General features: G+C 40.6%; 1 protein-coding gene across 3 annotated transcripts in view; it reads left to right on the forward strand.

Annotated features, from left to right (window-relative positions):
• znf451 (zinc finger protein 451) overlaps positions 1 to 13,688 on the forward strand; it is a 35,259-nt gene that overhangs the window by 18,321 nt on the left and 3,250 nt on the right. For 2 of the 3 annotated variants that reach the window (XM_061910368.1, XM_061910369.1), the window contains exons 5-12: positions 3,117 to 3,228; positions 4,354 to 4,507; positions 4,606 to 4,732; positions 4,819 to 4,978; positions 6,930 to 7,077; positions 10,271 to 11,667; positions 12,353 to 12,454; positions 12,662 to 12,742. In XM_061910368.1, coding sequence (XP_061766352.1) covers positions 3,117 to 3,228; positions 4,354 to 4,507; positions 4,606 to 4,732; positions 4,819 to 4,978; positions 6,930 to 7,077; positions 10,271 to 11,667; positions 12,353 to 12,454; positions 12,662 to 12,742 — 2,281 coding nt within the window. The remainder of the gene's footprint in view (positions 1 to 3,116; positions 3,229 to 4,353; positions 4,508 to 4,605; positions 4,733 to 4,818; positions 4,979 to 6,929; positions 7,078 to 10,270; positions 11,668 to 12,352; positions 12,455 to 12,661; positions 12,743 to 13,688) is intronic. The other variant, XM_061910370.1, reaches the window with a different exon arrangement.

Raw genomic sequence — 13,688 nt, forward strand, 5'->3', positions numbered from 1 at the left:
TAGATTTACAGCCCCGAAATATTGTTATTGTTTTCATTTTCGATGCCCCGCCCTCCACCATTTTGACCAATTAGAAAGTCTTGAGTGTGTCACATCCAGGTTGCCAGTTACGCACCGCCCTCTTAGTCGAGCTACTGCCACTGGTAAAGTTACTAAACATGTCAGACCTTAGTAAATCTAATATGGGTCGTTACGATTCTCAACTTATTCATGACAAAAACCAGGAACAAAACAAAGATTTGTATCGGGGATACTTTTGAAAGATGGAGACGATTGAAGGCGGAGAATATGTTTTCATCTGACGCCAAACTTGCTAATTTCCTCCTGAATAGGAAAGTCAGGCATTTACGTTTTCTTACGTGTAATAAATGGAAATTGACATTTCGTATGTAAACTATATTGTCCAATACAGTCGATGGTCTTTTCTAACAAAGTTAGTATGTTCATGTAACGAATGCTTAGGAGTGAAGCACCACCATCACACTAGTGTATGTTAGCATGCTAGCCCTGTCAATGACACATCGATATATAGGCTGAAAGGAGAAATATATGTCCGTTAGCCTGTATTTCAATTTGTCACCCAACTGACAAGGCAAAATATATTTTCGACAAATAAAACCTATGTGGATATGGGTAGTGTCAGAGCCTATTTTGTTCTCAATATGCTGATATACTAAAGACGTCTGTTCTAACATTATCACAGCTAATTGCGGTTTCTGGTACTTTATGTGCTGCAAGCACATATGAGGTGGTATTTGCTTGGCACAATATAATGCATTACATGTAGTGATTTTATACTTTGTGTATTGACATGGTAGTAGGCCAAGGGTGCCCATTACGTCGATCGCGAGCTACGAGTCGACCGCGGGGGGTGTGTCAGATCATCAATCTTCACCAAGACGTCACTTAAATGACATTCACGGTACCGGAGGGTCTTGTGAGATGACGCTGGCTGCTGCAAGATCATTATTATTAAAAATGACCGAGAGGAAGGCGAGAAACACTTTTTATTTCAAAAGACTCTCGCGCCGTACCTTCCGTCAAAACTCTAAAGGCCGACTGCACATTTCCTATCTTCACAATAAAAGCTCTGCTTCATGCTGCCTGCACTAACTAAATACAGAGTCTCGGAAAACTGGCGTGCACAAGCGATCCCTCAGAAAGCTGGCGTGCACATCACTTGTGCACGCCAGCTTTCCGAGACTCTTATTTTGTTAGCGCAGGCAGCATGAAGCAGGGCTTTTATTGTGAAGATAGGAAATGTGCAGTCGGCCTTTAGAGTTTTGACGGAAGGGACAGCGCGAAAGTCTTGTTGAAATAAAAAGTGTTTCTCGCCTTCCTCTCTGTCATTTTTCATAATAATGAACTGGCAGCAGCCAGCGTCATCTCACAAGACCCTCGGGTGCCGTGAATGTCAATCAAGCAAGCTACGGAATTTTCCGCCAATGTTTTTCTTGTAAAGTGTATGGAAGCTGGATGAATTAGATGCCAAAAACCAACCACTTTCATGTGGTATTGTACAGAAAGGACAACTTTTTTTCTCCTCCATTTGAAAATGTGGGCGTTATCATCATTACTGTCTGATTCCAATCAATGCAAGTCATCAGAATCAGGTAATACACCAACTTATATTCTTGTCTTTGTGAAAGAAAGACATCTATATGTGTTACACAGGCTTGTATTATCATTAAACACATTTAACTTGTTTACAAAAATGTCTCTTTCATAAATAAATAAATATAAATGATATATATAAATGAGGTAGATCCCCTCGAGTAGGTCAATTGAAAAGTAGCTCGCCTGCAGAAAAAGTGTGGGCACCCCTGTAGTAGGCTATATGATTTATGCGAATATGGTTTTTGCGTAACGTTGGTTGGCTCATAGAATTACACTCTGCACTGCAAGATGGTGATGTGCATACATGGAAGAGAATGCAGTGCGTCAGGTTGGATGCAAAATTGAGTTATGCTGAATGAAATGTGGCGGTAATTTTACTGTTTTTATATATAATTATTTTGATGGTGCTCCGTATGATCAAACTACACATTTTAGCTGGGTAATGCCAGCAATCTGTCCCGACTCCCGACAAAATTATTGCTGCGTAACTTGAGTTGAGTTTGAGTTTATTTCGAACATGCAAGCATACAACATGATACATCACAATTTCCAGTTTCTCTTTTTAACATGTTTGAAAAGGAGTAGGAAGAAGCAGAGCTTATTTAATCCTACCCCTTTTCTTTTACATAACAGTTGCTAAAACTTTTGTTCACTTCCTGTTCTCAATGTATTCACAATATACTCCATAAGTAATCACAATAAAAATAAATAATTGGTGAAGTAAGTTTTATTCCATACGATGAGATAAGTAAGATTATTTTGAGAATGAAAGAATGAATGGGTGAATAAAATCAGAATGTTTATCATGGTTCTTCTTTTCTGTACTTTGTAAACACTTCCAGTGTTTATTATGGTTCTTCTTTTTTGTACTTTGTAAACACTTCCAGTTTGAAGAGTTTCTTAGTACATTGTTTGATTGCTTTGCTTAATCCATTCCATAGTTTAATTCCACATACTGATACACTGAAGGTCTTAAGTGTTGTACGTGTGTACAAATGTTTTAAATGTCATATCTTTCTCTAAGATTATATTTCTCCTAACTTTACAAATAAATGTGGCTAATCGACATCAGTAAAATGTGGCATAATTACTTAGTAAACCATCTTGCAAGAACTATAAACAAGAGAAACTTACAGCATAGGACTCAATTGCCATTGGAAGTTCCTTGGAGTAAGATTTGGATTCGGCTGCGTATCTGGTAACCCCAGTCACGGAAAGTGGGAGGGAACTACAGAATTTTGACCGTGATTACAGTACTTTTACTGGCCACATTACTCAATCAATCAATCAATCAATCAATGTTTATTTATATAGCCCTAAATCACTAGTGTCTCAGAGGGCTGCACAAACCACAACGACATCCACGGTAGAGCCAACATAAGGACTTAAAAGGTCCCATTACTACATATGGGACCTTTTAAGTCTTTCGGTTTCTACATAGTTTCCACAGACATGTGCATGAATATACGCAGAATAGTTTTGTTTTTGTCTTTTTTCAGGAAAAACAGATACAGCAAAGAGTTCACGGACAGCAGGAGCTAATGTGTCGGTCAACAAATACAACGAATCAAGAGGCAAAGCGCTGTGTGGATGCCTGGCTAAAGATGCCAGGTATGTATTGCATTAAAAGGAGGAGCGGTACAGTGGGACCCTGATTTACAAACGCCTCTATTTGCGACTTTGCCAGATATGACTCGGTGTGCAAACCGTGTTTCAACGTACAAACACTTCATTCATTCATTTTGCATGCCACTTGAAGCCATCAGAGGCTGACATTTTGATGACATTATTTTGTTTACACATGGATACGGCCCTTTTTGAAGAAGTTGGGCACCATACATTCTGTACATACGGGTGCGGCAATTTTAAAAGGATTCAACGGCTAGCAGCACTTCTAAGTTCATTACCATTATTGTCTTAACTTGCGCCCGTCAGAGCCGTTTCAACATGTTTTAGAGATCTTTTTGTGTCATCAGAAACGCTTTGAATTACTCTGGCTGTATAGCTTCAGGTTGCGAGACAACCACTTTGAGCTAGCTTTTCAGCAAGTTAGCCTCTGGTTAGCAGCACCTTCGGTTAGAGGATTTTATCAGCGAAGGGGGATTTGGTCCGCAGTGAGCGTTTAATTGTGATGAGACCATGAAATATACAAGAGCGCATCTTTTATTACAGCAAAAGAGAAGGCACTACCAGGACACAAGCTGATGAAGGATCTCACAGTGTGAGTTTGTGCTAATTCTTCCGGTGATTATGTGAAGCCACTACTGGTTTATCACCCCAAAAATCCCAGTGTTCAACAATGCCTCAAATATTCGTAAAAAAAGGTAAAATTATTTAATTTTAATTTTTTTATTGTAGCGACATTTTGGCGCGCACCAATAAGACATCAGTGTGTGTGTTTTTGTTGACATTCAAGCTTACTGTAATGTTGTTGTGTTGTTTGAAATAAAAAATAAAAATGTTGAGCCATTACCCCGTTATCTTGGTTTGATGTGTTTACAGTATATACATTAAAGTGTCTTTAAAAGTGTGCATTTTTTTTACTAAAATAGGGACTTTTGTTGAGGCTAGAACCAGTTTTTTATGTTTACATTGATTCTTATGGGGACCTCTGCCTCATTATACAAACCTTTTTGGTTTACAAACCATGTTCAAGAACCTATTGAGTTCGTAAATCGAGGTCACACTGTGTTAGCAAATGTCCACACAGATACAGTATCTTGCATTTTTTTCTAGGCCTCCAGCCTGGAGTGATCAATTCCGGATTTGAAAGACGCAGACGTGCACGGTCTGCTTTTCCTATAAACCCTTCAAGAAAACACACATGTCCAGTTATTAACTGTGGGCGAGTTTTTGACAACGTGTCTCTACTTGACGGTCATCTAAAAAGGTGCTTTTTTAATTTATTTTTATTTTTATTTTTTTTTGCATTTTTGTTCCAATCTGAATATTTAATTCTAAATTCAATGGTGTAATTTTTTTCCTTAGGTTCGACCACTCGCCTTGTGATCCCACACTCAGTCTTAAAGGAAATCCCGCCATGTTTTTTGCCTGTGTGGTCTGTTGTTCTTACTTTCCGAACAAGGAAGAGTGGAGGTCACATGTCCAATCAAAGGTTACTCCACCCATTTAACCTTCATTTATGTTTCACTTTAACTGATTGAAAGAAAATAACATTTTTGGATGTATTCTTTTTTTTAGGCATCCTCCACTAATCCTGAGGGTCACTGCGTGTCCCAGAACTGTCAGCGCATTGTTTGCTTTGCCTGTCCAGCCTGCTACCTCCTCTTCAACCTGCGAGACGAGTGTCTTCAACACATGTCGTCCAAAAACCACTTTAAGGAGTCGCTTGTGATGAGTGGTAAGAGTGAACTTTGTCCTCAAAGTTCTAAAGTTACAATGTTAAAAGTCTATTTGTAACAAACATTATTTTTCCAATGTAACTGCATTTTATTTTTTTTGCCCCAATTTTTTTTTTATTTTGCCCATCATCCACAATCTTTGTATGAAACAAGAACACATGATTTTCCTTTTTCTGTGTATTCTAAACACAGTCCACCCGGAAAGTATACACAGCGCTTCACCTTTTCCACAATATTATGTTAAGGCCTTATTCCAAAATGGAATAAATTCATTTTTGTCCTCAAAATTGTACAGACACTACCACATAATGACAATGTGAAGTTTTTTATTGTAAATAATAGACTAAATACATAAATATTTACATCGACACACTTCTGGCAGCAGTTACAACCTCAAGTCTTTGCTACAAGCTTGGCACCCCTATCTTTGGGGGGTTTTGCGCATTGCTCTTTGCAGCACTTCCCAAACTCCATCAGGTTGGATGGGAAGTGTTGGTTTTCATCCAGGATGTCTCTGTGCATTGTTGCATTCATCTTTCTTTCTATTCTGACTAGTCTCCCAGTTCCTGTAGCTAAAATACATCCTCAAAGCATGATGCTGCGGCCACCATGCTTCACTGTAGATGAATGATGGCATTGGCCTGGTGATGAGCGGTCCAAGTTAAATTTTTGTCTCATCAGACCATATGATGTTATTTTTAGTGGTCTGAGAGTCTTGCAGGTGAATTTTGGCAAACTTTTTACTAAGAAATGGCTTCTGTCTGGCCACAATACAATACATTTCTGATTGGTGGATTGCTGTAGAGATTGTTGTCATTCTGGAAAGTTCTCCTCTCTCCACATAGGAATGATGTTGCTCTGACAGAGTGGCCATCGGGTTCTTGGTCACCTTCCTGACTAGACTAAGATGAATGCAGCAATGCACAGAGACATCCGGGATGAAAACCAAAGTTTTTCATTTAACCTGATGGAGCTTGAGAGGTGCTAAAAAGGGGAATGGGCAAAACTGCCCAAAGATAGGTGTGCCAAGCTTGTGGCATTTTATTTAAAAAGACTTGAAGCTGTAATTGCTGCCAAAGGTGCATCAACAAAGTATTGAGCAGAGGCTGTTAATATTTATGTACCTGCCATTTATTAATTATTATAATTTTTTTTTTTTTCATTTTTAATAAATTTGCAAACAAAAAACCACAACACTTTCACAGTGTCCTATTGGGGTCTTTGTCTGTAGAATTTTGAGAACAAAAATTAATTCACTTCAAATGTGGAAAAAGAGAAACGCTGTGAATAATTCCCGATGCATTGTAGAGAAAAAATACTAGTAAAAGGCGTCTAAAGATATGATACTTTTTGTCTATAAATCCCTCTTAGAATCTCCAACACTGTCTTATAAACATGCTGTATGGATGCAATGTAGTAAGTTATTGCCTCACTAAGGATTATGTATAGTGGAAGTATAAAGTGCAATTCCACTTTGACTATTTTAATGGGATTATTTTGTCATTATGCCATTATATAAATGATAAATAATGGGTTGTACTTGTATAGCGCTTTTCTACCTTCAATGTACTCAAAGCGCTTTGACACTACTTCCACATTTACCCATTCACACACACATTCACACACTGATGGAGGGAGCTGCCATGCAAGGCGCCAACCAGCACCCATCAGGAGCAAGGGTGAAGTGTCTTGCTCAGGACACAACAGACGTGACGAGGTTGGTTCTAGGTGGGATTTGAACCAGTGACCCTCGGGTTGCGCACGGCCACTCCACCACTGCGCCACGCCGTCCCTATATATTGTGCAGTCAATTTTTATTTAAGAAAAAAAAAAAATTAAACCTGCAAACTAACTCAAAACCACTTGATATTCACCATACAGGGATTTTTTTTAGACATGGCTTAATAGGTATGGCATAGTTTGATTTTATTTCCTTTGTGCTCATTTCAGACACGAGTCAAGGAGCTGTGCCAATACCGGTGCCACAACACGCTAAGCATCGCCTCATCTCTCTGTGCAAGGAAACCTCGTTCACTGTCCAATGCAGTCTGTGTCACAAAGTGCTGAATTCACATCAGGCAGCGCAAGCCCACTTTAAGTAAGTTTCACTGTCTGTCTTTCATTTCGTGATTGCTGCCGAGGTTTTGTTTGCACAGCTATTTGGGTGTTTCATGTGGCAAATATAGTTATTAAACTTAATACTCAGCTTATTGGATACAGAAGTAAAATAAACAGTTGTATGTGTGTTAACTTGTACATACTAATGCTAGTATAGGTGTATTTGTTACCTCTACTGTACATACCAAACTACAAATTAAACAGCGATAACCCTCATCATAGAAGATAAACAATACCAGTCAAATAGTTTGGAGACAATTTTCTATGCTGTTTGTGAAAGTATATTCCAAGTTTTGACTGGTATTGCATGATTTGTAAAAATAACAAGTTGTTTTAAAATTAAGAATGTCAACACAACACAAAAGTTACCAAGAAACATTTGCTGTTTTGATTAAAAAAAACAAAAAAACAAATTAGCGTTTAGCGCAGCAAACTGCCACTGAGTGTTTAGCGGTGTTATTTGATTTGATTGGCATTATTAACACGTTAACATGGACAAACAAGCCAGAATGAGACAGCATCCGACCTCGCTTTTTTCCAACTGTAAAAAAAATGCACCTTTAAGATGTTCAATATTTAAGTAGCTTAGAGAAATGACTCCATATTATTGTCTTTTTTTTGTTGAGGATAACAAATTATTTACCTTGCAATTACAGTAAATGATAAACAATTCTATAGTAATAAGAAATACAAGTTTATATCCTTTTTAAATGGTTACTTGTATTATATATTATGATTACATTACATTTTAAACACTTAAGTAGTTTTTCCATCCATCCATCCACCCATTTTCTACCGCTTATTCCCTTTTGGGCTCGCGGGGGGCGCTTGCGTCTATCTCAGCTACAATCGGGCGGAGGGCGGGCTACACCCTGGACAAGTCGCCACCTCACCACAGGGCCCAAAGTAGTTTTTGTATCAATATTTCTTTAGTTTGGGACAGGGGTCGGGAACCTTTTTGGCTGAGAGAGCCAAAAAGCCAGATATTTTAAAATATATTTCCGTAAGAGCCATATAATATTTTTTTAACACTGAACACAACTAAACACATGCATTTTTAAGTAAGACCAACATTTTTAGAGTATAATACGTCTCTTATTCTTTGTAATAACATTGTTATTCTTAAGCTAACTGTGGAGGGGGCGTGGCCTGCGGGCCTGCAGCGACAGGTGCGTAGATGGCCCACCTGGGCCTTGTTATCTAATCACCTGTCGCTCTGTTATAAGCAGCAACCAGGAGGAGAGACTGGGTTGGGGCTGGAAATACTACTGCTGGAAACTTATTGAAAAAAAAAACAATATTGTAACCCTGAAACAGGCTCTCATGTCGGTGCTTGGTGGTCTGAAGAACCCCCAGGAGGGCAAGCCCCACACTAACCAATAATAAATAAATAACTTCTTACCATTAACGCAACTTCTTGAACAGGTGCGGTAGAAAACGGATGGATGGATTAAAAATGCATGAGAATGTTTTATATTTTGAACATTATTTTTAACACTGTGATTACAAGTGGAATTATTCATTACTTATCGTGTTAAGCAACGTCAGCTCAGATTTATCAGAGAGCCAGATGCAGTCATCAAAAGAGCCACATCTGGCTCTAGAGCCATAGGTTCCCTACCCCTGGTTTAGGAGCATGATGTAGACCAAAGCTCTGAGTCTGTCTGCATGAAGACAAATAATTTTCACAGTTGATTATGGCATAGTGTTCTAATGTATGGCACTTTCAGACAAGAATGTGTTAATTGACAGTCTAAAAGTAACATGTCTTCCTTCACTCGTTATTTTCGCCTTTTTATATATAAAACATTAAAATCGCAAATCTGGGGGGGAAAATTATAATTACAGGTTTTCTCAGAATTGTGGAGCCCTATTCCCTGCTCCGTCTCTACTTTTGCTTGGGGTTTCTTGGACTGGAATACGTTGAAGACCCCTGCTCCTATGTTTTGCTAAATGTTAGCAGAATCCTTTAAAATGCTACCACAAACTCCCTTTCATCAATATTGTTTAAGGCATGTGGGTAACTTTAACCAGGAATAAAGAAATACAACTAACTCATAATTGTTAATGTACATCTCTTAACACAGGGGTGCCCATTACGGCGATCGCGAGTTACCAGTCGACCGCGGGGGGTGTGTCAGTCGATCTCCAGCCAGGCTTTTAAAAAAAATAGACCTAAAAATTAGTGATCATCAATCTTCACCAAGACGTCACTTAAATGACATTCACGGTACCGGAGGGTCTTGTGAGAGGACGCTGGCTGCTGCAAGATCATTATTATTAAAAATGACCGAGAGGAAGGCGAGAAACACTTTTTATTTCAACAGACTCTCGCGCCGTACCTTCCGTCAAAACTCTAAAGGCCGACTGCATATTTCCTATCTTCACAATAAAAGCCCTGCTTCATGCTGCCTGCGCTAACTAAATACAGAGTCTCGGAAAACTGGCGTGCACAAGCGATCCCTCAGAAAGCTGGCGTGCACATCACTTGTGCACGCCAGCTTTCCGAGACTCTTATTTTGTTAGCGCAGGCAGCATGAAGCAGGGCTTTTATTGTGAAGATAGGAAATGTGCAGTCGACCTTTAGAGTTTTGACGGAAGGGACGGCGCGAAAGTCTGTTGAAATAAAAAGTGTTTCTCGCCTTCCTCTCTGTCATTTTTTCATAATAATGAACTGAGAGCAGCCAGCATCATCTCACAAGACCCTCAGGTGCCGTGAATGTCAATCAAGCAAGCTACGGAATTTGCCGCCAATGTTTTTCTTGTAAAGTGTATGGAAGCTGGATGAATTAGATGCCAAAAACCACCCACTTTCATGTGGTATTGTACAGAAAGGACAACTTTTTTTCTCCTCCATTTGAAAATGTGGGCGTTATCATCATTACTGTCTGATTCCAATCAATGCAAGTCATCAGAATCAGGTAATACACCAACTTATATTCTTGTCTTTGTGAAAGAAAGACATCTATATGTGTTACACATGCTTGTATTATTATTAAACACATTTAACTTGTTTAGAAAAATGTCTCTTTCATAAATAAATAAATATAAATGATATATATAAATGAGGTAGATCCCCTCGAGTTGGTCAATTGAAAAGTAGCTCGCCTGCAGAAAAAGTGAGGGCACCCCTGTCTTAACACAACTACTTTTTGCTATCTTTCTGTCCCCAGTGTGCACTGCCGGCAGGGCTCTGCAGTGGCCAAGGCTGATAAAACAGTGGTGCAGTTAATGAAACAGCTGCAAGTGCGAGGCCAGTGCTCCCTCTGCTGTTTGATCTTCCTGAGCCAAGCGGAGGTGGAAAGGCACAGAGAAGCAACCCAACATGATGTAGATATCAACAAGACCATGGAGCGAGCTCTTCTCCAGTACTGCAGGTTTAGTGAAAATCAACACAGGACTAACAGTGAGGAGAAAACGTCTGTCACGAGCACGCCCAATCAAAAAAGAAACAACATCAAGCATGAAGACTTACCGGCCAAACGACAGAAGCTAAAAAGCACTATGACCGCGTGGTTCTGTGAGTGTGGCCTGAGGTTCTCAGAGGAAGTCAGCGCCAGTAATCACATCATGGCTGCCAATCAAATCTTCTATCAGTGCGCCGTGTGTGGCAAACACATGGGAGAATCTTCAATCACTCGCCTGCACATGAGCCGCTTTCACGGAGGAGCTCACCTCTCCAACTTCTGCTTCTACTGCCGCAAATGCAAGGTGGAAATGCCTCGCTTGGAAGACATCATGCTGCACGTGTCCGACACGCACCGAGAACACACCTTCTTCACTGAACAGGAAGTGCCCGCGGAAGCCAAGGGCAAGCTGTCCGCTAGCAAAAGTTCCTTCGCACTTCCGCCCGTCCCGTCTTCATCCAAACCGGCGCCGACTTGGATGTGCAGGATGTGTGAGGACGTCTTCGACTCGGAAGCCGCCGCCCACGAGCACTGCAGCGACTTGAACAGCCACAGCTTCCAGAGGTTCGCCTGCGCCCACTGCCCGCAAAAGTTCTTCAAGGAGTCCACCGTGCGGCGGCATTGCACCAACGAGCACAACGGGCAGATAAAGAGCGCCCACTTCTGCGGCCTGTGCGACAGCATGTCGTTTAAGTCCGAAGGCGAGTTCCTGCAGCACTACGAGAGCCTCCATAGTAGAGACTACTACCGCATGGACGACGGCGTTGAACCTGCTGCAGCTGCTGAGAGCGTCTCGCCGGCGGACTCATGTCCGTGCATGGTCTCAGAGAAGAACAGAACTATGATGAAAACCACTTACAAACGCTGCATGATGAGTCTCGCCTCTGAGGGCCACTGCCGATACGTGTGTGCCCCGTGTGCGATAACTGCATCCTCCTACGCTCAGATCAAGACTCACGTCCACACCACACACGCCGCCTTGAAGCTGGACAAGACCTTTGAAGTAGAATGCAGGACATGCAGGGAACGCTTTGCAGATATTCCCAGTTTCCATAACCACCATCACTCCCAGCACTGCGCGCTGGAACCGTGCGTGAGCTCTAGGAGCTGCGCGAAGAACGTGAAAGTAGTGAACGCTGAGGAGGTCAAAGAACAGCTGAATGGTAAATCACTTTTTGAATTTATTTAAATGTTTGATTCTTGTTAAGTATTTGGTAATATGGGCAATTTTCCAAATCACTTCGGTTTCCATTCTTAATGTTCTAAATTGAATTAATCACAATTCCCTTCAACATACACTGAAACATTGAAAATGTCTCAAATCCATCCATCCATTTTCTACCGCTTATTCCCTTTTGGGGTCGCGGGGGGCGCTGGCACCTATCTCAGCTACAATCGGGCGGAAGGCGGGGTACACCCTGGACAAGTCGCCACCTCATCGCAGGGCCAACACAGATAGACAGACAACATTCACACTCACATTCACACACTAGGGCCAATTTAGTGTTGCCAATCAACCTATCCCCAGGTGCATGTTTTTGGAAGTGGGAGGAAGCCGGAGTATCCGGAGGGAACCCACGCATTCACGGGGAGAACATGCAAACTCCACACAGAAAGATCCGAGCCTGGATTTGAACCCAGGACTGCAGGAACTTCGTATTGTGAGGCAGACGCACTAACCCCTCTGCCACCATGAATCTGTTACAAAATAAAAATGTACTTATTTTTTATTCATCATATAAAATTTGGCCAACTTCAAGTCTCAAAAGTGTCATTTCGAAATAGGAAAGGAATTGCAAGTGACAGTGTAATTGTATTGCAACGGTTTTTATTTTTATTTTAATGCAGAGATTGAAGATGAGACGCTGCAAAGGTTTTTGAAAATGGAGCAGAATGAGAGAGATGTCGATAAAAGTAAGCAACTAAACCAGCAGGGCTCTGGCTCAGCAGGTAACATATTTTGTCATTCATCAGAGTTCCTGTTTGTACATTTTTTCACTTGCTGGTTTGATTTTGGTTTGAAAATCTGAATCATTCTCGTATATATCTAGAAACGATTCATCTTTACAGACATTTGACTGTAGGAATCAGTTGCTATGTTAATATGTTGCTGCTTTAATTACAGCTAACTTTATTCAAGTTTGTCTTCCACTACAGATGATGACGATGATGATGATAACGATGAGGTGAAACAAGCACTAGCTATGAGTGTAATAGAAGAACAGCAGGAGTCAGCAGGTATGTCATTGAAAAGCCCGGCAGGAGACTTACTGGTATTTGTAATAAAACAAGAGCAAAAACGGAAAACCAATGTACAAACGTGGCATCTTCCCAGAAAGGGATTGTGTCCTGCTTGTCTGCTTAAAGTTATGTAGGAAAAACCACCAATGAGAACATGATTATACAAACCCCGTTTCAATATGAGTTGGGAAATTGTGTTAGATGTAAATATAAACGGAATACAATGATTTGCAAATCCTTTTCAACCCATATTCAGTTGAATATGCTACAAAGACAACATATTTGATGTTCAAACTATTAAACTTTTTTTTTTTTTTTTTTTTTGCAAATAATCATTAACTTTAGAACTGGACGCCAACAACACTTGACAAGGAAGTTGGGAAAGGTGGCAATAAATACTGATAAAGTTGAGGAATGCTCATCAAATACTTATATGGAACATCCCGCAGGTGTGCAGGCTAATTGGGAACAGGTGGGTGCCATGATTGGATATAAAAGCAGCTTCCATGAAATGCTAAGTAATTCACAAACAAGGATGGGGTGAGGGTCACCACTTTGTAAGCAAATTGTCGAACAGTTTTAGAACATTTCTCAACGACCTATTGCAAGGAATTTAGGGATTTTACCATCTACGGTCCATAAAATCATCAAAAGGTTCAGAGAATCTGGATAAATCACGGCACGTAAGCGATGATATTAAAGACCTCTGATCCCTCAGGCAGTACTGCATCAAAAACCGACATCAGTGTGTAAAGGATATCACCACATGGGCTCAGGAACACTTCATAAAACCGCTGTCAGTAACTACAGTTGGTCGATACATCTGTAAGTGCAAGTTAAAACTCTACTATGCAAAGCCAAACCCATTTATCAACAATATCCTGAAACGCCGCCTGCTTGGCTGGGCCCGAGCTCATCTAAGATGGACTGATGCAAAGTGGAA

Source organism: Nerophis ophidion, linkage group LG09, assembly GCF_033978795.1.
Source record: "Nerophis ophidion isolate RoL-2023_Sa linkage group LG09, RoL_Noph_v1.0, whole genome shotgun sequence".
Lineage (NCBI taxonomy): Eukaryota > Metazoa > Chordata > Actinopteri > Syngnathiformes > Syngnathidae > Nerophis > Nerophis ophidion.